General features: G+C 40.4%; 1 protein-coding gene across 1 annotated transcript in view; it reads left to right on the top strand.

Moving 5' to 3' along the window:
- The window catches only part of LOC118828752 (olfactory receptor 10H1-like), a 28,240-nt gene extending 8,550 nt beyond the window's left edge, over positions 1-19,690 (top strand). Inside the window, exon 2 of the mRNA XM_036735637.1 lies at positions 18,741-19,690. Coding sequence (XP_036591532.1) covers positions 18,741-19,690 — 950 coding nt within the window. The remainder of the gene's footprint in view (positions 1-18,740) is intronic.
- Positions 19,691-23,538: the final 3,848 nt, after the last annotated feature.

The following is a 23,538-nucleotide window of genomic DNA, read 5'->3' on the forward strand; positions in this document are numbered from 1 at the left end:
TTTCATATGATTACAAATTGGTTTTATTTCTTCATTGGAACACTGCCTGATCATATCTTTTGAATCAATTGGGAGAACTTCTCAGAAGAATTAAAATCCTTGTTACAAATGTCTTTATCTCACAAATATTTAAAGTCACAGAGGTGGAGCTGGGGGAAGAAAGGAGGGAAAAGAAGCCAATTAAGCCTGTTTATTTCCATCTAACAAAGTGCTCAGGGAATCCATTCTGAGAATGGATAAACATAAACACATACAAGTGTATGTTTGGAACTTTACATATCCAAGGTTAAGAACCAATGGAGAAAAGAAAGAAAGTCCCTCACCTTAAGAAGGTTTCATTCTAATGCGGTGGGGGAAACTCATAAATAGAAGAATGTTGACCCATGAAGAGAGATTTTTGTGGGGATGGTAGGTTGATTCACAGGGCATGTGATTAACATGCCTTTTCCAGAGGCCACAGTAGTGTTGGTTTAGTTACAATTCCCAGAACAGCTGGAAAGCAAAGCAGTCAGTAGATGTGCTGAGGCAGGGCAGATGACAAGATCCATGGGGAAGATGCCTGAGTGGGATATAAAGCCTGCTGTGGAGCTGGCTAGTTACACGTGGTTAGGTACATTTGCATTCACTCCCTCACCCCTCAGGACAGTTCAGCCCCAGAGTTCCAAAGCTCAGTGGGTTAACTACCTCCAGGTTATTGGGGGAGGATGGTGTGTGGAATAAATTTTTGTTGCTCAGTCATTTTTCAATCCTCTCAGACTCTTCATGACCCCATTTTCTCAGCAAAAATACTGGTATGGATTGTCGTTTTCCAGTTTAATTTACAGATGAAGAATTGAGGCAAATGGGGAGAAACGACTTGCCCAGGATCACACAGCTAGTGAGTGTCTGAGGCTAGATTTGAACTCAAGAACTGACTTCAGGCCTAGCACTCTATCCACTCTGCTGCCAAGCTGCCCCTGGACTAGATTGAAAAGTATTATTTAAGGTGGTGACAAGGTGGCCAGGGGCAGAGAAGATGACAAGGAACCTGTAATACAGGGCTAATTGGGATAGGAACGTGTGTTTGAGATAAGATTGGAAGGAAGTGTAGTTGGGTGGCAGATTGTGGAAGGCCTTGAATATCATGCTAAGAAATCTGACCTTTACTTCAAAGAAAATAAGGAGCTACTGAAGACTTTTGAGTGCACAAAGGAGAAGAACAGGTCTACTTGTGGGTCAGTCAGTCAATAAGCACTTATTAAGGGCCTGGTATGTGCCTTTATTTGCCTAATGTGCCCAGTGCCAGGCACTGTGTACAAAGGGAAGGCACTAGAAATACAAGGGACTGGGAAAGACTTCCTTTACAATGTAGATTCTAGCCCAGACTTCAAGGAAGCCCAGGAAGCCAGGAGGCAGAGATTAAGATAAAGAGCATTCCAGACATGGGGGACAGCCAGTGAAAATTTCCCAAGGTGAGAGTTGGAATATCTTGTCCTAGGAAGAGCAAGGAAGTTAATGTCCCTTGATCCTTTAGCATGTGGTGGTGGTGGAAGAGGAATGGAAGATGCAGGAAGACTGGAAAGGTTTCTGTGGAGGGTCAGAATGTGAAGGGCTTTAAACATCTGGCAGAGGATTTTATATTTCTTCCTGGGAGTTACAGAATGCCACTAGCATCGATTGAGTATGAGCGCAACATGGTCATAAGCATACTTTCTTTTAGAAGGAAAGAATTAAAAAATGGTGGAGCCAAGATGGTGGCTTGAAAGCAGGGACTAGCATGAGCTCCCCTCCAGGTCCCTCCAAAAACCTATAAAAATGGTTCTGAACAAATTCTAGAGCTACAGAACCCACAAAATAGTGTAGGGAAGCAGGGCTCCAGCCCAGGACATCCTGGATGGTCACTGCTTAAGGTCTATTGCCCAGAGCTGGGAGCAGAGCAGAGCAGAGCCCAGCCTGGGCTGCACCCAGACCAAGCAGACTGGGAGCCTGGTAGAACAGGCCATAGCACCCTGAATCAGTGAGCTGTGGCAGTTACCATATTTCTAAGCCATAACTACCAAAGACAACAGAGATGCTTAGTGGGAAAAACTGTGGGGGACAGAGTGAAAGGAGTTTGTGGTTCAGGTGCAACGGAGGAGGTGCAGCTGCAGAACAATAGCTGTAGTTGCTTCCGGCCCCAGGCCCATCTGGTGGGAGGAATAAAGTGGCGAATTAGAGCATGAGTGCAGAGCCTGCTTAACATCTGAGTCACAGTCCAAGTTGGTGGTTCTTGGGGGAGGAATAGTGCTGGTGTGGCAGAGCTTGCTGTTTAGAAATAGTTCTGAAAACAACAGCACAACCTCTCAATCTTGGGACAAAGTACTCTGTACTCTACAAGCAGTCACACCCCTACACACAGCTCAAGGGTCAAGTAGTTTGCTGGGAACATGAACAGGCAGCGAAAATGGCCTGAGATTCAGACTCAGACTTTGGTATCTTTCTTTGGGGACAAAGAAGACCAAAATGTACAGCCAGAAGAAGTCAACAAAGTCAAAGAGCCTACATTGAAAGCCTCCAAAAAAAAAACCCCAAAAACCATGAACTGGTCTCAGACCATGGAAGAGCTCAAAAAAGGATTTGGAAAAACAAGTTAGAGAAGTAGAGGAAAAATTGGGAAGAGAAATGAGAGTGATGCAAGAAAACCGTGAAAAACAAGTCAATGACTTGCTAAAGGAGACCCAAAAAATAGTGAAGAAAATAAAACCTTAACAAATAGAGTAACTCAAATGGCAAAAGAGCTCCATAAAGCCAATGAGGAGAAGAATGCCTTGAAAGGCAGAATTATCCAAATGGAAAAGGAGGTCCAAAAGACCACTGAAGAAAATACTACCTTAAAAATTAGACTGGAGCAAGTGGAAGCTAGTGACTATGAGAAATCAAGATATTATAAAACAGAACCAAAGGAATGAAAAAATGGAAGACAATGTGAAATATCTCATTGGAAAAACCACTGACCTGGAAAATAGATCCAGGAGACAAAATTTAAAAATTATTGGACTACCTGAAAGCCATGATCAAAAAAGGAGTTTAGATATTATCTTTCCAGAAATTATCCAGGAGAACTGCCCTAATATTCTAGAGCCAGAGGGTAAGCTAGAAATTGAAAGAATCCACCGATCGCCTCCTGAAAAAGATCCCAAAAAGAAAACTCCTAGGAATATTTTTGCCACATTTCTGAGCTCCCTGATCAAGGAGAAAATACTACAAGCAATCAGAAAATAACGATTTGAGTATTGTGGAAACATAATCAGAATAACACAGGATTGAGCAGCTTCTACATTAAGGGATCAAAGGGCTTGGAATATGATATTCTGGAGGTCAATGGAGCTAGGATTAAAACCAAGAATAACCTACCCAGCAAAACTGAGTATCATACTCCAAGGCAAAATATGGATTTTCAATAAAATAGAGTACTTGAAAGCTTTCTCAGTGAAAACACCAGAGCTGAATAGAAAATTTGACTTTCAAACACAAGAATCAAGAGAAGAATGAAAAGGTAAACAAGAAAGAGAAATCATATGGAACTTACTAAAGTTGAACTGTTTTGTTTACATTCCTACATGGAAAGATGATGTGTATAATTCATGAGACCTCAGCATTAGGGTAGATGAAGGGAATATACTTACATACATACATACATACATACATGCATACATATATATAATATACATATATATATGTGTGTGTGTGTGTATATATATATATATATATATATGTATAGACAGAGGGCACAAGGTGAGTTGAATATGAAGGGATAATATCTTAAAAAATCCAAAATAAAACTAAGTGATGAGAGAGGAATATATTGAGAGAATGAGAAAGGGAGAGATAGAATGGGGTAAATTATCTCACATAAAAGTGGCAAGAAAAAGCAGTTCTGTTTGGGGGGAAGAGGGTCAGGTGAGGGGGAATGAGTGAATCTTTCTTTCATCAGATTTGACCTGAGGAGGGAATAACATACACACTCAAATGGGTATCTTACCCCATAGGAAATAAGGAGGAAGGAGATAAAAAGGGGGGACAATAAAAGGAGGGAAGATGGGGGAGGAGACAATCAAAAGCAAACACTTTTGAAAAGGGACAGGGTCAGGGGAGAAAACTGGATAAATGGGGATAGGATAGGAAGGAGCAAAATATAGCTAGTCTTCTACAACATGAGCACTGTGGAAGGGTTTTGCGTAATGATACACATGTGGCCTATGTTGAATTGCTTGCCTTCTTAGGGAGGGTGGGTAGGGAGGGAAGAGGGGAGAGAATTTGGAACTCAAAGTTTTAAAAGCAGATTTTCAAAAAAAAAGTTTTTGCAATTAGGAAATCAGGAAATAATTAGGAAATAAGGAATTAGGAAATTCCTAGGAATTAATTAGGAAATAAGATATACAGGCAATGGGGTATAGAAACCTATCTTGCCCTACAAGAAAGTAAGGGAAAAGGGGATGGGGGGAGTGGGGTGACAGAAGGAAGGGCTTACTGGGGAATGGGGCAATCAGAATATATGCCATCTTGTAGTGGGGGGGAGGATAGAAATGGGGAGAAAATTTGTAATTCAAAGTCTTGTGGAAATCAATGCTGAAAACTAAAAATAGTAAATACAAAAATACAAAAAAATGTCAAAGGGCCAGACGAGACATCAAAAACAAGAGAAACAGTGCTCCATGTCTTTTCAGGTTCCAAAGAAAAAAGGCTAAGGGAAATAAGTCAGAAATTTGATTCAATCAGCTGGTCAAACAGTACAAAAAGGAAATAGTAGGACCCAGAAAGAGAGCCCCTTTTGGAAAGAAGAGCAAATGGTTTGACATTTAACCATGGCATTGCGCAGCATAAGTGCCTGCGTCCTTTGCTACATTGCAGAACATCCTGATAGTTTTGTGTTTTGCATTGTTGGAAGGAGATGATGGATGGCCAAGGTGGAGGGCATCTTCTTGGTCATGAACTGGACAACTCAGGACATCAGTTTCTCTCTCTGGGGTCTGATAGCCACAGAGAGAAATGCCAGAAAGATGTTGTGATAATCATTTTGTATTTATATCCATACTGTTCTATGGAGCTGTGTTTCATTGCTCCATATTTATTCTTGTTTCTTGCGTGAAAATAATTGTAATAATTCCTTTTCATGATGATTTTTTGATAAGGATCCTTTCTCAAAGAAAAATTTCTGATGTTTTGAAAATAACAGATCATCATGCTGTTCATGAACCATAATTTTTTTTAATGAAATGTAGTTTTCCTGCTTATCTGTTTTAATGAGGTCTATTTTTGACCATGATTTCTACCTAATTTTTTTCTTCAGCTGAAGGATAACAGATTCTGCTTCATCCTATTATTTTACTGTATACGTGTCTCTGTTTCAAGTGTGTTTCTTATAAATAACATATTGTTTGGGGCAGCTAAGTTGCATAGTAGATAGAGCAGTGGCCCTGGAGTTAGGAGGACCTGAGTTCAAGTGCATACCCAGACACTGACTAGCTATGTGACCCTAGAAAAATCATTTAATCCTTATTGGCTTAACAAACATATTGTTGGATTCTGTTTTTTAATCCATTCTGCTATCCATTTCTGTTTTATGTGTGAGTTCATCTATTTCACACCACAGTTCTTATTATTAATTGTGTATTTTCCTCTGTACATTATTTTTCTCCTTATCCTTCTCTGTCTGTCTCTCTCCCTCCCTCCCTCTCTGCTGTCTATCTCTCTTTGTTTATCCCTTCCTCCTTCCCTCCCCTACCACTCCCTCTCTCCTGTCCCTCCTCAAAAGTCTGTTTTGCTTCTCACCACCACTTCTCTTAACCCACTTTCCCATCTATCAACCCCCTCCCCTTCTCTTATTGTCCTCCAGTCCTGTCTCCATATTGGTTAAGATAGATTGCAATGTCCAAATGAATATCTATGTTATCCCCTTTTTGAACCAATTCTGGTGAGAGTAAGGTTCAAGCTTTACCCACCACACCCCTTCTTCTCCTCTATTGTAAAAGCTCTTCTTTTCACACCTCTTTTATGTAAGATAATATTCCTGTTCTTCCTTTCCCTTCCGCATTCTCTCAGTACATCCCCTTTTCTCACATCTTTTATTTTTTTGAAATCATCCCATCATAGTTATCTCATACCCATGGCCTCCATGTACACTTCTTCTAACTGCCTTGATAATGATGAGGAGTTAATTCTTCTTAGGAGTTACAGTTACCATCTTCCCATATAGGAATGTAAACATTTTAACCTGATTCCCTTTTGATTTCTCTTTCATGTTTACCTTTTTATGCTTCTCTTGTGTCTTATATTTTTTTTTATTTTAGACTCAAACACCAGAACACAAATACAGAATAGAGAAAAGGAAAAAAAACATATACAAAACTTAAATGCAAAGTAACACAAAAAGCATGTCATGTGCACAGCAGAACATAAGTGAGTATTCAAAATATGTAGTGATAAATTTTCATTTGAAAGCCTGTATGATAAATACTACACATTGTGTTGAGAGCTGTCCATCTTTTCTTTGTTTCTTTGTTAAGTTGTACTTTGTTCTCTGCTATGTACTTTTTACTTTGTTCTTTTTCCTACCCACCCACAAGGCTACAATTAAGTGAGATATGTTTAGATATAGATACAGATATATACATACACATATACATATATAGACATAGATACATATGTAGATATATAGGCATATACTTTTCCTAACAATTTTTATTCCTGACCTTTGTTTTTATGTTTGTATGTATCTCTTATTTTCTATCCTTCCTCACTCTTTTACTTTGTGAAACTTGGACAGTTTACCAGTGCCATGTAAGGAAACTGAATTGCTTCTATTTGAATTGTCTTAAGAAGATTCTGAAGATCACCTAGCAGGAAAAGGTACCAGACAGTGAGGTCCTTACTCAAACTAAACTGCCAAACACTCAAACTCTGCTTCTGAGAGTTTGATTCCAATGAGTGGCCATGTTGTTTGGATGCAAAACATACGCTTGCCAAAAAGACTTTTATGGAGAACTCACACAGGGCAAGCCTTCACGTGGTGGTCAGAAGACACAATACAAGGACACTCTTGAGGTCTCCCTTAAGAACTTTAGAATTAATTGTGTGACATGGGACACACTGGCACAGGACCACTCAGCTTGGCGTGCCCACATCAGAGAAGGGGCTGTGCTCTATGAGCAAAGCAGAATTGAAACAGCTCAAAGGAAATGCAGGATGCACACATTTAGAGTATCCACCCCAAATGTTCACGTGGACTATTTGTGCCTGACCTGTGGTAGAACATTCTGAGCTCATACTGGTCTTAGCGGTCACAGTCAGAAACATTGAAACTTGACTCTAGATAGTGATGTCATTTTGGTCCTCTATGAGAATGAAGGACAACAACCAAACAACTTTACTTCTGCTCTTTACCTTGCCCTGCTATTACTTAGCCTACCCCCCCACCCAAAGATCCCTCCCTTGTCTGCCCATTCCCACAAATGTAAACACCCTTCTGTAACTCCATATAACCTATTTCCTCATCCTCCCCTCTAGAGAGCCCTCCCTTATTCTCTTCCCTTCCCCCTTCCTGTGCCTTTACTGTTTTATTTCTTCTGAATTTAGAAGACTTTTATATTCTTCTTCATTCCTGTTAAACCCATTCCCCATGAAAGTAGGCTACCAGAATTACCAACCCTCCTCCTCTAATTTCTTGAGTCTTTTATTTGAAAGTCAAATTTTCTATTCAGCTCTGGTCTTTTTTAGAATCAAGAATGCTTCAAACTCCTGTATTTCATTAAATATTCATTCCTCCTACTGCCTATTCCCCTCCCTCCCTCCCCCTGCCAAGGATTATGCTTAGTTTTGCTAGATAGATACAAAAAGACAAAAAAAAATTTAGAAGTCTTCAGAGTATACCCGGGCCCTTCAGATCAAAAGAGGAAGCCTTTAATAGAAGGATTGCTTAGAATTTTCTTATCAGTGTTCTTCATTTTTTTTTAACATATGCAGCTACAAGTAACCAAAAGCTACAGAATCTGAACTCTTGTAACTTTTGCCCATTTGTTTTTACATTAAGGGATGGAGCTTAGTGCCCAAAGGCCATCTGGCAGAGTCCATCCATACCAGGAAAGGATTACAGCAAGAAAATCATTTCAAAGACTACATAGGTAGTTTTGTAACCAGCCACTGTGTAGTAGATTTCAGGGAGTGTGTTTGTGTGTGTGTGTGTGTGTGTGTGTGTGTGTGTGTGTGTGTGTGTTTGTGTGTGTTTGTAGAGCAAAGACCAAGTGAGATTGGCAGGAACAGTGGGGTTAGTGTCCTAGGCTCCTGCCTCTACCCAATGTAAAAAATGGTCAATTGAACCAGTTCTTCTGCTAAACAGAGAACACACAGAAAAAGAATACACTCATTACCCAGAATTTAAATAAAAGCAACAATCATCATTGATGTTGAACACCTTGCCACAATTATTTGATTTGATATTCCTAACATTTCAGTGTAGTAGATTGAGAAGAGAACTGAATTTGGTGTCAGAAGCCCTGGGTTTGAAGTCGGACTCTACCACCTTGTGGCTGTGAGACCTCTGCAAGACTTACTGGGTCTCAATTTCCTCATCTGTCAAATGAAGTTGTAGAAATAGATGGCCTCAAGATTCCTTGCAACTCTAACTTTCTGATCCTAGGATCCATTCACTGATTTAATATGCACATTTACAAGTGAAAAATAATCCTCATTTTGCCCAAGGAAGTTCCCTTCTCTTATCTTCAATGTTTTAAAAATTCAGGATGCTGCATTTAGAGTTTAACACAGACAAAGCCATAGGTCCTGACCAATCACAATTTTTGGTAGCAAATATAACCCTAGTCTTGTGTGTGTGCTTATTTTGTTACAAGCTGCTTTGTCTTATCTTTTTGGTCTTATTTCACAGTATTCCCCTCTACAGCTTCTATGCTCCAGACAGACTGAGATATTCTTTGTGCCTTGAATATGCTCTGTATTTTCTCACTGCCGTGGCTTTGGTTTTTGTGTTTCCTATGCCAGGAGTACTTTCCCCTTCTATCCCTGTTGAATTTTTGCCTATCTTTTAAAGCCCAACTAAAATGCCATCCTTTCCAGAAAGCTTTCTCTGACCCACTAGGGTCAGTCATGCTCTCTCCTTATGACCTCAGGTAGATATTGACTGGTACCTTTCTGAAGCACTTATCTTGTGGCTGTATTGCAGTCATTTATCCATGGGCCACATCACCCTCCTAGACTGTGAGCTCCATGTGGGCAGGGGTTGGCCCTTAATAAGCTATATCTCCCTTAAAAACAATAAGGAAAAAGACCTATATGTACAAAAGTTTATAGCAGCTCTTTTAGCAGGACATGGCATAGCAAATTGAGATGTTCATCAAGTGGGGAATGGCTGATCAAATTGTGATATATGATTGTGATGGAATACTATTGTGCTGTAAGAAATGATAAGCAGGGTGGTCTCAGAAAAAACCCAGAAAGACTTACACTAACTGATGCAAAGTGAAGTGAGCAGAATCAGGAGAAAAACCTACATAGCAATTACAATGATTGGCTGTGAATGACTTAGTTATTCTTAGTATTAGAAAATTCCTAAGGATTTGTGATGAAAAAATGCTATCCATTTCCAGAGAAAGAACTGGTGGTTTATGAATGCAGATCAAAGCATACTTTTTTAAAAATTCTTTTTTTGTCTGCATTTTCTTTCACAACATGACTAATATGTAAATGTTTTGCATGACTGCACATATATAACCTATGTTAATTGTTTGCCTTCTAAATGAGGGGCAAGGGAAGCAGGAAGGAAGAAAATTTGGAGCTCAGAGTTTTAAGAAAGAATGTTAAACATTGTTTTTATATATAATTGGTAAAAATAAAATATTTTCAAAAGTAAATTATATCTTCCCAACTTTCAGTAGTGTTTTGCACATAATTGGACCTTAATAAATGATGAACCCAATAATGTCAACACTCAAGTGGAGCCTCAGCTGCCCTGGTCTCTTCAAGAGCGCCAGACTCTGTTGTTCCTCTCTCCCCAGTTGCTGCTGGCTGAAGTTTTTCTATCCAGAAAATGGTGTTAAAAATTGAGAGACTATAGAGAGTGAGAAGGAGGGAGTGCCTAACCTTTGGGTGGAGATGACACCTTAGGCAGCAAGACTGGTCCCAGGGATACATGCAATGTTCCAGAAGAACCTACCTGTCCAAGTAGTTGGAGCTGGGATCCAGGGGTCCCAGTTCCCAGTCCTCAGAATCCCAATCACTAGAGTTCAAACCTGAGCAAGCTCTGAGTGTCCCCCAAGAGTACCTCAGCCTAATTACCTTGCCCTTGGCACCCAGGGGAACTGGAGTGGGTGTGGGAGTGAGCCCAAGTCTGTTGTCATGGCTCCCTGAGGTCTCTTTTGGAGGCTGGACTGCACATCTGTCTCCAGTATACTTGGCCTAGGGAAAGTACCAGGTTGTGAAAAGCAAGACACACATACATGGCCTGTTCTGCTCCCTCTAACCTCCTTGTCTGCGGCTGACCTGTGGGGTAAACTGCTGTTACCTCACTTCACTCTGGTGACAAGCCCTGACTCAAATCCAAAGGTATTGTTTTTGGGGAAGGCAGAAGCAAGTGGGGCTGGTTGGGGGCCCATTCAGTAACCACAGGCTCCTAGACACCCAGCCTCGTGGGCGATCCTTTTTTCCCCTCAACTCAAGAAGGGGATTGTCTCCACCAATTTTTCAAGCCTGTAAAGGGCAGTGGTGGGGAGTGTTAAACCTGAAAGTTTGGTTGAAGGAAGAAAACAAGCTAGGTGATAGAAAAATTCATGTTGTTTATTATTTTCCCCTAAAGCATAGCTAAGTTATCTTACTTGTACATACAAGGAGTCAGAGCATAAGCTCTGGCTGTCTGAACAAAGGGATGAGAAAACTTATATATGTTATTTTAGCAGACCCAGCAAGCCTGTGTTACCTCACTTTTATGGCCCCCATGTATGTTTAACCATGATACAAGAAGAGGATTTTCCTTAATGGAATAGGGTTGTAAAGAATGTTGACAAAGGTCACTTAATATTAAGTGAGGTAATCTCTCTTGGGGTTAGGGTCTCATCCTTTAATGGCTAACAGGGATGAGAATGTCCTTAGGTCAGTCTGATCTGGCCTTGTTGACAGAGGTAAGGGTATTCTGAGTTTACTCAGAGAATAAAGAGACTGTTAGGATCAGGCTTTTCTTCTGGTTAATCAGTTCAGGCTCTGAGTCTTATTGAAATTACAAAAATGATGTAAAATGGTATAAAATGTTCCACAGGAGAGAGAGAGAGAGAGAGAGAGAGAGAGAGAGAGAGAGAGAGAGAGAGAGAGAGAGAGAGAGTGAGAGAGAGAGAGAGAGAGAGAGAGAGAGAGAGAGAGAGAGAGAGAGAGAGAGAGAGAGAGAGGTGGGTAATAACAGCAGGAGGGACAGGTGTTGTCAGTTTGACTCTGACATAGGCTATTGCTCCAGAAAGTGACAGAAGATGGGCTTAGGAAGACAGGAAAGAGGGGAAGCTTGTGTCAGGACAGAGGCTGGGCTGAAGCAGATTCCCATCTTAGATTCCCAACATTTCCTCTTAGAGGAATGTATAAGTGAGAGCAGCAAGGAAAAGGCATTCTCTGCCCTTATCAAGTCCCATGAATATTGGGTACTTGACTGATTACAGCAGAAAGTCAGAGATAGAATCTGAGAGGAACTACAAGGGGCATTAGAACATCAAATGTAAATCTAGAAGCCACCTATGGTGATGAACACAGACTGTCAGATAGAGAAAGGTCTTTAGCATGTGGTATTTAGAATGTCACATTTAGAAGAGAGCTTAGAAAAATGAACCTTAGAGTATACTTTGTTAGATCTAGAAGAGGGCTTAGAATATTGAGCACAGAAAAGGCAGAACTCGGGGCAGGGGGAAGGAACCCTATAAAATGTAAAAGCAAAAAGGCATGTCAGACCATAGACTATAGAAAGTGTGCTTGTGTGTGTGTGTGCGTGCGTGTGTGTGTGTGTGTGTGTGTGTGTGTGTGTGTGTGTACCTCAGAGGTCATTTAGGAAGGACACAAACAAACTTAGATGCATGCAGAGGAGGGTGGTAGGTTTGGCAAAGGCACCTGATGCTTTGCTGGGGCAGCAACTGTGAAGAGAAGATTCAAGCAGACATAAGAGCTGTCAACAAGCGTCCAAAGGGCTGGCTTGTGGAAGAAGGATTTGCCTAGTTCTGCTTGACTCCAGAACACAGAACTAGGAGGTATGGTAGGAAGTTGCAGAGAGGCAGATTTCTGCTCAGTTTCTGATTAAAACAAACAAAACCCAACCAACACTTTCTTATAACCAGATTTGGTTATAAATAGAATGGGTTTCCCCACAAAGCAGGGCATTTCCTGCTGCTAGTCATCTTTAGGCAGAGACTCAGGGATGCCTGCTCATTTATGGGGTAAACTAGGGATGACTTTCCAAATGGGGAATTTTATGCTGATTCTAAGGGATTATCCCCTGGAAAGTAGGAAGATGAGTTATTCCTAAAGGGCAAGGATGGGTGAAAATTGACAGTGAGAAGAGCTCTGGATTTGGAGTCAGAAGACTTGAGTTCAAATCTCAGCTGTGACACTTACTGCCTGCATAATCTCAAGCAGTTTACTGAACTTCTCTGGGATTCTATTTGGGCGTCCATAATATGAGGGGGTTCCGTTGAATTCCTTTCCTGTGGTTGGAGAGGGGTAACAATGCAGGAGGTGGAATACCCCAGAGGGGAAGTCATCTGTAGGCAGGGGTATTCTAATGGCAAAGAGCTGGGGAAGTATAAATGGGAAAGTTACAAGAGTAAAATGCAGTGTAGACATTGAGGGGAGAAGAGCAGCTGATGTGGATGACAGAGAACTTATGGACAGATAAAGATGAGTACATGTCTGAGGTGAAGCATGAGTCATTGATAACAGCTAGCTTGGAGGCTGCCAAAATGGAATTGCTGAGTTGGGGTGTAGCTGAGGGGAAGAAGCTGACATGGGAGACAACTGAGATAGGTCATATAGGCAGAGGGAGCTGGGAGCTCCTCTTGGGAAAGCTGAAGACTGGGAAGTTCTGAGTAAAGTTGGTGAAGAAATGGGCCCCAAGCTAGAGGCTATCAGTACTCTAAATAAAAGAAACTTTTCCTTAGAGAAGATTAACGTAGGGACCAGGAACTTTTTTGTTTCTTGAGACAATGAGGCAGAAAGGTGCTCAGGGAAACCAACCTCCTTAATTGTCTCTATAGCCAGGGAAGCTGGAGTTAGTTGGGGATATTAGCAGGTAAGAGTGTTATTGGGTGAATCTTGGGGCCCCAGGCAGACTCAAGAATGCTAGGAGAGGACAAAGGCTTCTTTAATCTTTTCCTAATCTGAATGATGACTTCAAGACTAATCTTAGTATGAGATATACCCTGGGTCATGTTCCTCAGTTTCTTGGGGTTTGTAAAACAAGCAGTTCTATTTTAAGTGGAGGTCATTCTTTAGGTTCTGGGAGGAGGCTTCCTAGTAAAACTCTAAAGCTTTGAAATGCTCTTAATATCATATCTGTGGACCCAAGGCTTGATCACACTGAAACTCATGGTTCTATTACTTGGTAGTTCCATGACTGTGAGCAAGTCCTATCTTCCAGGCAAGGAAGGCAGGAAAGCACAAGGCTGTGTTGAGGACAGGGTGGGACGGGGGGGAGTGAGGGGGGGGGCTGGGGCAGCATTACAGGAAGAGGGCCATGAGCAGTCTGAATGGAAATGCATAGCAGGAATAACATGGGATTAGTCTGGATAGGTGAAGTGACCTGAAATTGTGGAAGATCTTGGATATTAGAGTAAGGATTTTTTATTGCTGGGCAGTAGGGAGTTAGGGAAGACTTTTGAGTAAAGGAGTGATATGAACCCATCTCTATACACACAAGGGGCCTGAGTCTGGCAGCATGTGAAGGCAAGGGGCAGGGAAAGAAAAAGTAGAAGTGGAAAGAGACCAGTAGGAGACTATAGCAAGATTTGAGGCAGATATCAATGAGGTCCATACTAGGACAATGGGAATGGTGGGGTTGGGGGATAGATGCTGAAGACACTGTAGAAATAGCATTCCCAGTATTTAGTCACTGATCAAATAGGAAAGATGAGGCTGAGGGAAGGGTGAAGGGTGCTAAAACAGACAGAAATCATGAAGGTAGCAAGAGGATCAGCTTTTGGGGGAAAGATAATGAATTCATTTTGGGAATGTTGAGTTGGAGGTACTAGTGGGAAATCCAGGTGGAGATGTGGGCCTGGAACTCAAAAGTCAGGACTGGAGAGCAGGATGACCAAATCCCTACTCCTCTTCTTCATTAGGATAGCATTGCAGAAGGGGGAAGAGAATTTTTATATTAATAGTGACATAGTAACACTCTTCATGCAGAAATGAATAATCTAATCTCTCAGTGACATCTGTATCATTTACTCCCTCACCATTCCCTTTTCTCCTTGACCCCTGGCTCCAAAATGTCTCCGATTCCTCTCTTACTGCCTGTATTTATAAAAATAACAACAGATGCTCCCATTTATCTTGCATTTTCCAAGATGAAGATCCTGATTACTCCACTATTACTATTATCTTACTACTGCCCTCCATTGGAGACCTTGTGACCCACTGACATTGATATTAACAACTACTCTTTGGTTCCAGTCATGAGGAAGAATCATCTTCATTTCATAGGTGAGAAAATGGAAGTCCCAAGAGAGGAAGTGAATTGCCCATATTGATACAACTAGTGATGGGTGCAGCAGGAGCTCAGTGCCCAGCTTTTCTGCCTCTAAGTCCAGGGCTCCTTTTACTATATTTCTCTCTTTTGTTTTATTTTTTAAAGTTATTCATTTGCCTTTTTTCTTCTTTAAAATTTGTTTTATTGGTATCTTTTGTTTTTGCGTTACTTTCATTTTTGAATGTGTATCTCCTCCCCCTGCCAAAGGAAGCTAGGCCTGAAGCCAGGAAGGCATGCATTCAAATCCAGTCTCACACATTTACAATGTTGTGATCTTGAGTAGTCACTTAACTTCTGTCTACCTCAGTTTCCTCAAGTGTAAAATAGAGATAATTATAACAACTTCCTTTCAAGGTTGCTATGAGGATCAAATGAGATAATATTTTAAAAGCACTTAGTACAGTGCCTGGCACATAGTAGGCACTTAACAAATAATTGTTTTCTCCCTCTTTCCTACCCCCTACTTAATAAGCCATCTCTTATAACAGAGAACAAAAGAGAAAAGAAAAATAATGCAGCAAACTGAAGCTGACATTTTATGCCACATTCAATATCCATAATTTCCCACCTTTGTAATGAAGGGAAGAAGGCAGATGTTGTCTCCTTTAGATGGTCATCTGCAAGCAAGAGCTCCATTCATTTTCTTCTGCCATTCCTGGGGTCATCAGATGCCAGTCAGTGTCCAGCCACCCTCCACTCTCAGTCCTATTTCTCTCTCGGTCTCTCCACCTTCATCCACTTCTTTCACCTCAATCTCTGTATTTTATCAGCATTGCTCAGCCAGTACTTGAACTTGAAGCACAGAGCCCCATCCAAGGTACTAGAGGAAGCAAGGCACAGATGGGTCAGTCAGGGAGGCAAGAGACAAGTCTGAAGACTTGATCTGAAGACAAAGTCTGAAAAGATCTCAATAGGCTATGGCAAAAGGTCAGATTTAATAGAAATGGAATTTATTAGATATAAATGCAAAGTCCTATTTTGGGGTCAAACCTCCATCAAAAATACAAATTGGGGGAGGTTTTACTAGACACTTTGTGTGAAAATGATCTGGAAATTTTAGTAGAGTGCAAACCTATAGTGAATGAATGGGGTAACAGGGTAACTCCATTGGTTAATGTGATACCAAGCTACATTAATTAACACAGTTACAAAGTCCAGAAGGGAGGGCACAATTTTGCCCTGGTCAGACATTTAGAGTATTGTTTTAGGAAGGATATGGAGAAGTTGGACTGGCCCAGAGGATGTCAACTAAGAATGTAAGAGGATTAGACATTATGATATATGAGGAGTGATTGAAAAAAAAACATAGTAGTTTTCAACTAGAGAAGAGAAGGTTTAGAAAGGAAATGTTTATTGTCTTCAGATATTTTATAAAATTCCAGAATTTGAGAGATAGAAAGGACTTCAGTGGTTATCTAGTCAACTCATACATAGAAGAATCTCCATTATAACACATTCAACAAGTGTGCATCCTGACTCTACTTGAAGACCTCCAAGGAAAAAGAAACCATCACCTCTTAAGACAGCCCATTACATTTTGGAATAGCTGTTAAGCATTAGGAAGTTTTTTTTCTGTTATCAAGCCTAAATTCACCTTTTTGCAGTTTCAACTGATAGATTACTTCAGCTTCTGCCCTATAGAGTCAAATGAAAGAAGTCTAATCTCTTCTCCATATGACAGACTTTTAAATACTTGAAGACAGCTATCATTCCCTGTCCTTGCCCAGAGTCTTCTTTTCTCCAATCTACATATGCCTAGTTCTTTTAATTGATCCCTATATAACATGGACTCAAGACCCTTTACCATCCTGATTGTTATCCTCTGTACACTTTCCAGATTGTCAATTGTCCTTTTTAAACCATGATGTCCAGAAGTGAGCACAAAACTACAGATGAGGTCTGATGAGAGCAGAGAACACCAGGACTATTACTTCAATATTCTAAGAAGCTATGTCCTTAAATGGAGCCCAAGATTACATTAGGTTTTTTTTGGCGGCCACATCATACCACCGACATTAAACTTTTAGTTTAATAAAAACCAAGATGTTTTTTAAAGCAGATTTCTTTCTTGTAATTATTTTTGCCCTTTCTAAATATTGGCCTGCCTTTTCTTTAATGATTCAGTATAGAATTTTCCCAGGAATCAAAATCAAGCTCTTTGGCCTATAGTGGACAGAGTCTGTTTTTTCTTCTTTTTGAAAGTTGAGATAATATTTTCCCTTCTCCAATCTTGTGGTACCTTTCTCATTTTCCATACTCTTTATTAAAACATTGACAGTGTCTCAGAAATCACATTTCTGTTTCTATCAGTACCAGGGGGTATAATTTACCAGGGTTAAGTGAATTGAATTCATGAAAAGAACATATTTCTCTTAATTTAAGGGTCATCATGTGGAAAAGAGAATAGTCTTGTTCTTTTGTGTTCTCAGAGGGCAGAGCTAGGAGCAATGAGTAAAAGATGAAGAGGTTAGATAGATGTTGGCTCAAGGAAAGGAAGAATTCCTAAACAATCAGAGCTATGCAAAAGGAGAGTAGGCTTCCTCAAAGAGGAATGAGGTCTCCATGGATTCAATTCAACAAATAAGTATTAAGTGCCAAGTACCGTGCTAAGTGGCTAAGTGCTGAGGGTGCACAATGAAATAATCCTTGTCTTCAAGGAATCTACATTCTACTGGGGGCAGAGAAGATAGACCCCTTTACACACATAATTAGACACAATGTTTTTTTTCTTTTGAGGAATAAGAGAATAGCAATATACTTTGAGGGCAGGAAATTTTGTTATCTTATTTTGTAGGCATTCTGAAGTCCAGGCAGAGGAAGAGAAAACATTTTCCTTTTTCTTTTACCTGCCAAACATCATAGGTAGCAAGTGGCAGGGCTGAATCTAGAGCCCAGGTTTCTTAATTTGGGAGAATAAAGTATTGCTAGAGCACCTAATCCCTGAAAAGGTATGGGATCATCCTTGACAAAAACAGAGTGTAGAGCTGGATTTTTAGGAGCCCTTTACCATTTCCCATTAAAGCACAACACCCTCCCCATCTGAATTTGTCCAGAAAAGTCTAGGACAGGGATATCCAAAGAGTATCCTTAAGAGACCAATTCAAGGATTTCATATGGTGATAAAGGCTCTGTAAACCTTGTCATAGAAGGACTGGTTCAGTAAGCAGGGATGCTAAGCCCAGAGAAGAGAAGACATAGGGGAAATATGGAAATTGCATCCAAATTTTGGAAAGGTTGTCACTAATAAATCAATAAACATTTATTACCTATTAGATACCAGGCACTGTGACAAGCACTGGGTATACAAAAAGAGGCAAAAGACAGTCCCTGCCCCCAAGGAGCTTACAGTCTAATGGAGGAAACAACATGAAAGCAATTCTATACAAAGCAACTTATATACAAGATAAAAAGGAAATAACAGAGGAAGGCACTAGAATTAAGAGGAATTGAGGAAGTCTTCCAGTAAAAGATGGGTACTTAGTTGGTACTTAAAACAAAGCAAAAAAGTCAGTAAGTGGAGCAGAGGAGGGAAAGCATTGCAAGTATGGGGAATATCCAGAGAAAATGCCCAGAGCATTACCACTACTTCTACTACCACCACCACTGCCACAATCACTAATTGAACATAATGCTTTAAGATTTGCAAAGTGATTTAGAGTGTTTATATATAGAGGGCATTAGATTTGCTTTCCTTGGCCCTGGGAAGCATTCTGGGCTCAGTGAGGGAATGTTACACAGAAACAGATTTTGCCTGGATATAAGAAATTATTTCCTAATAATTAACACTGTCCGAAGGTGGAATGGACTGCTTCAGATGGAAGTAGGATCCTACCCACTGAAGTCTTCAACTGGAGACTGAATGACCACTTCTTGGGGATATGGTAGAGGGGATCCATGTTTTGAATAGTAACCAGAATAGATGCCATCTGAGGTCCTTGGAATTCTCAGAGTCCATGATTATATGATAATTCTGCTTTTTTCATGTCTAACTCTGGTATAGCCTCCACGCTGGGGCCAAACCACACCACAGTGTCTGAGTTCATCCTCATTGGCTTCTCCACGTTCCCTCGTCTTCAATTGATGTTCTTTGTGCTTTTTCTGCTGATGTATTTGTTCACACTGCTGGGCAACCTTCTCATCATGCTGACCATCTGGAGTGAGCGGAGCCTCCACACACCCATGTACTTCTTCCTGTGTGCACTCTCTATCTCAGAAATCTTCTATACTTTTGCCATTATCCCACGACTACTCACAGACTTGCTCTCTACTCAACATGCTATCTCCTTCATGGGCTGTGCCAACCAGATGTTCTTCTCCTTCACATTTGGATTCACCCACTCTTTCTTACTCACAGTCATGGGCTATGACCGCTATGTGGCCATCTGCCACCCTTTGCGCTACAATGTGCTCATGAGCCCACAGGGTTGTACCTGGCTGGTGGTCTTCTCATGGTTTGGTGGCATGGTAATGGGACTGGTGGTCACACTTGCCATTTTCCACTTGCACTTTTGTGGGCCCAATGAAATCCACCATTTTGCCTGCCATGTACCCCCCTTGGTGAAGCTTGCCTGTGGGGACATTTGGGCTGTGGCCATGGGAGTGGGAATGGTCTGCATCACAGCCCTATTGGCTTGCTTCCTCCTAATCCTCATTTCCTATGCCTTCATCGTGGCCACTATCTTGAGGATCCCTTCCGCTGAGGGCCGACACAAAGCCTTTTCTACCTGTGCCTCCCACCTCACTGTGGTTGTGGTACACTATGGCTTTGCTTCTGTTATATACCTAAAGTCCAAGGCCCCAGAGTCACTTGAAGGAGACACATTGATGGGGATCACCTATACTATCCTTACTCCCTTCTTGAGCCCCATCATCTTTAGTCTGAGGAACAAGGAACTGAAGAATGCCCTACATAAAGTCTTCTTCAGCAATTTCTTCCCTCAAAAACTGTAGGGCTCTGGAATAAATCCCCCAAAGACAACTTACTACATTTATTACTTTGAGGAAACAAAAAGTAGTTGGCAGATATAGAGTGAAATGGTCAATTTTCACCCTCTGGAAGGGTTGCTACTCTTCTGTCTTCACTGATATCCTGACTTAGGGTATAATTTGTTACAGCCAGTACATTGGCCAATCCAGCCATTAATAAGAACACTAGAAATCCCATCTTTTGTGAGGCCCATAGTTTGTTCAGCCCTGAGTTCTGTCTTGTAGTTATGACAATCAAGGGATGGATCATAGATGGTCCTAAGAGAAATTTTTAATTTATGAAGAGAACATATGGGCATGTATTAGTTGAGGAATGAGAAATACAGAAGAAAAAAGACACATACCTTTGTCCTCAAGGAATTTTTATTGTAATATGAAAGCCAGGTCAGACATGTGTAGTGTTGTTCATGAGAACAAACCTTTGAAATCTGAAATAGTTTTAGGAAGAAATTTATTAAGTCATTTGGTAGAGAGAAACAAGCCTGGAAGCAAGTGTGGCTCCTCTCATACAGGCTCTGGGAGGTTTACATTATACAGGATTTAGGTAAGGGATCAAGTACATTTGTGTAATTGGTCTTAAGTAGGCAGTATATAGTCTTTAAGAGAAGGGAAATTTGAGGTATATATCAACAGGTAAGTCAATTTATTTGTGGCAACCCAAAACATAAGCTTTGAGTGGACTCAAAATAAAACCTAGGTGTGGAGATCCAACGTAGGAATGCTTTGGGTAGGTTCAGGACTGGGGGAACCCAAAATTCCATGAAGGCATCTCAGGATTCTCTGGAGAATTACTAAAGTCAGGGTGACATTCTAGATTCAAGCAATCTTTAGTCACATAAGTTAAATTCCAACAATATAATGAATGATAAATAATAATACACAGTAGTCAGACACATAATATAGGCCAATACTAACAGCTAAATCAGGGGAAAATTCTACCTATCCTCACAAGTAAAAGGGAGCTTTGAACTGAGAGAGCCTACAACAGGCCTGCACAACATATGGCTAATGGGCCACTTGAGGATTTTGGGCCGCCCATGAAAAATGTAGGGTTGCCACTGAGCACTCTCTTGTTTTGTCATGTGATTCATGGCAACCAACCATTGTCAATCTGTCTCTAACCTCACCTATCTGTGGCCTAAAGAATTTTAGTCTATTTTAATTTTGGCCCCTACATACTACCAAGTTAAGCAGGTCTGGCCTACAATAACAAGATGATGGAGCGAGGAGGAATCATAGAAGTCATTTTAAGAAACCCCTTCATTTTATAGAGCTGCATTCAGGTCTTGACTCTGCAACTTATTTGTTGTGTGACCTTGTGCAAATGCCTTGACTTTTCAGTGCCTCAGTTTCCTCATATATAGACTAAGGATAACAATGCTTGAACTACCTACCTCCTAGAGCTGTTAGGAGGTCATAATGAAATAATGTCTGCGAAATTCTTCATAAACTTCTTATAAATCCCAGATTGTTATTTTCATAGAACCCAGTGAAAGTGATCAGTCTATTTCTCTTCACTGGAAAAATAAAATGGATGAAAAACTTACAGTGCCCCAAATATGCCATACGGTTGGATGAAAAGTCCATTGACTTCATTCATGAATATATACTACATTACCTTGGATAAGTATTGCAGATTGACAAGGAGGTAGAAAAGTATATTTGGATGACAATTTAATTTCTATTTCTATTATTTTTGATCTTGACCACTAGAATGGTTTGTTTTTGTGAAAATAGTCTAGGTGGCAATGAGCTGATCCTGAAGAACTATCATAAACCCCTTCCGTTTCTATAAACACATCAACTTGATGTGATTATTTGTTCAACACATCTTTGTTAATGTTATTGTTGGATGGGTGATCATGTGGATGTCAACCATGGAAGGCTTATGGATTTGACTCTTGAATTCTGATCATTCCATAGCCTCCATCTAGAGATAACTCTCAGCTATAGTCAACAAATCCATTGATAGATACATGTTGATCTTTCTATTGCTTGTGAAGTTGTTTGTTTGTTGCACAAGGGTATCTTTAAATTCTTAGCCTTTTAATCATGTGCTCTGAGACTATCTATCAATATTTTCCTTCCTTTTGGTAGGAAATCACAAATCTTTCTATAGCTATCTTGAAGTGATGAACCCTGTATAGAGGCTCCCAAAGTGGGTGATACTGTCCTCTAGGGGGCACTGGAATGATCTGGAGGGGCAGTAGTAGCCTCAAGTGCAATTCAGGGCCCTTGAATTAAAAATAAGGGGGTGGTGGAAGTATAAGGAAAGAAGAAAAGACAAGAAAAAATTGGAAAAATCATTTGTACATGTTTCATCTGCTATGTAACACAGTTAAATTTATAGTGATTACATTATTTTCCAAATGCAAAATGCCAGTTATAACTGATCAGTGGTCAAGTCTGCTGACACGTCTTAACAAGCAAGTGTTGGTAGGTGAGCATGTTGCACATTGTTGGTAAGTCCAGCATACATTGGCAGGAATGTGTGTGTGTAATTACTTGTTTACAATATGATACTATACAGTTACATGACACAATATTGCATCATCAAAATTTCCATGTAGGAAAAAACTACAAATTTGCAATAAATGATTAAATTTAAGATGTCACTTGAAAAGTATTTGATATTTTTTGAAATGGTGCAAATTTCAAAAAAAAATTAAAACGTTAAAGAAAGTAGATTTCTGGGGGGGAGTCTAAGTAATTTTTTTGAAAAGGGAGTGATAAGTCAAGGCAAGAAGTATGCATATAAGTAACTGAAAAGCAAATACAAGGTAATTTTTAGGGAAAAAAGAGTAGTTGGGGGAAAGTGGAATTGATCAGTTAATAAATATTTATTAAAATCCCAAAAGGGGTGACAAAGAGTTGGTCATGACTGAAAAACACTATCTACTATAAGACAGGTCCTGTACTAAGCACTGGAGACATGAAAAGAAAGGAAAGATAGTCTCTGCCCCCAAGGAACTCACAGTTTAATAATTACAAAAGAATTCATATGGAGGTAACATTTGGCTGAGCTTTGATGGAAAGCTTCCCATTCCTCTATGCTGTGTATTGTGTATGGTCAATTATGAAGTCCCATTTCCGCGATAGCCTTTGACTGTCTTTGTTCTCAGATAATCTCAAATTCCAACCCTGTGCATTTCTCCTTTCCCCTAATACAAAGCCTGAGCCTGTTCTGTGAGTTTTCTCATCACCTTTTCCTTGGGCGTATTTAGTGTTCCTGAAACCATAGAACCAATGGTGAAGACTCATTCCTGACAGTTTCTGGCATACTGAGGATATATTTCTGCAGGCTATCCAGAGTCATAAGGTTGACAGACTTGAACACGTTCAGGTAGCTGCTGGCTTCAGCATACCAACCTGACACTTCACCTGCTCAACAGAGAGAGAAATAACGTGTATTCCTGAGCTTCTTTTAGCTCTTGACACACTGGTCCCAGCCCCTATAACAGTCCCTGGAAGGAAAGGATGGGTCTCTAGTTGCAATGGGGAGTAAAATGGGTTACATGGTAGTCAACTTTTGTTGTTGTTGTTATTCAGTTGTTGAGTCCTGTCCACTCTTCATGACCCCATGGACCATAGCACACCAAGCCCTTCTATTGTCCACTATCTTTGGAAGTCTGTCAAAGTTCATGTTCACTGTTTCCATGACACTATCTATCCATACTGTCCTTTGCCATCCCATTTTCCTTTTACCTTCAATCTTTCCTGACATCAGGGTCTTACCCCAATGAAACCTGTCTTCTCATTATGTCTAAAGACTTTACACTTTAGCTTCAGCATTTGACCTTTCAGTGAATAGC

The sequence above is a fragment of the Trichosurus vulpecula genome, chromosome 1 (genome assembly GCF_011100635.1).
Source record: "Trichosurus vulpecula isolate mTriVul1 chromosome 1, mTriVul1.pri, whole genome shotgun sequence".
Classification (NCBI taxonomy): Eukaryota; Metazoa; Chordata; class Mammalia; order Diprotodontia; family Phalangeridae; genus Trichosurus; species Trichosurus vulpecula.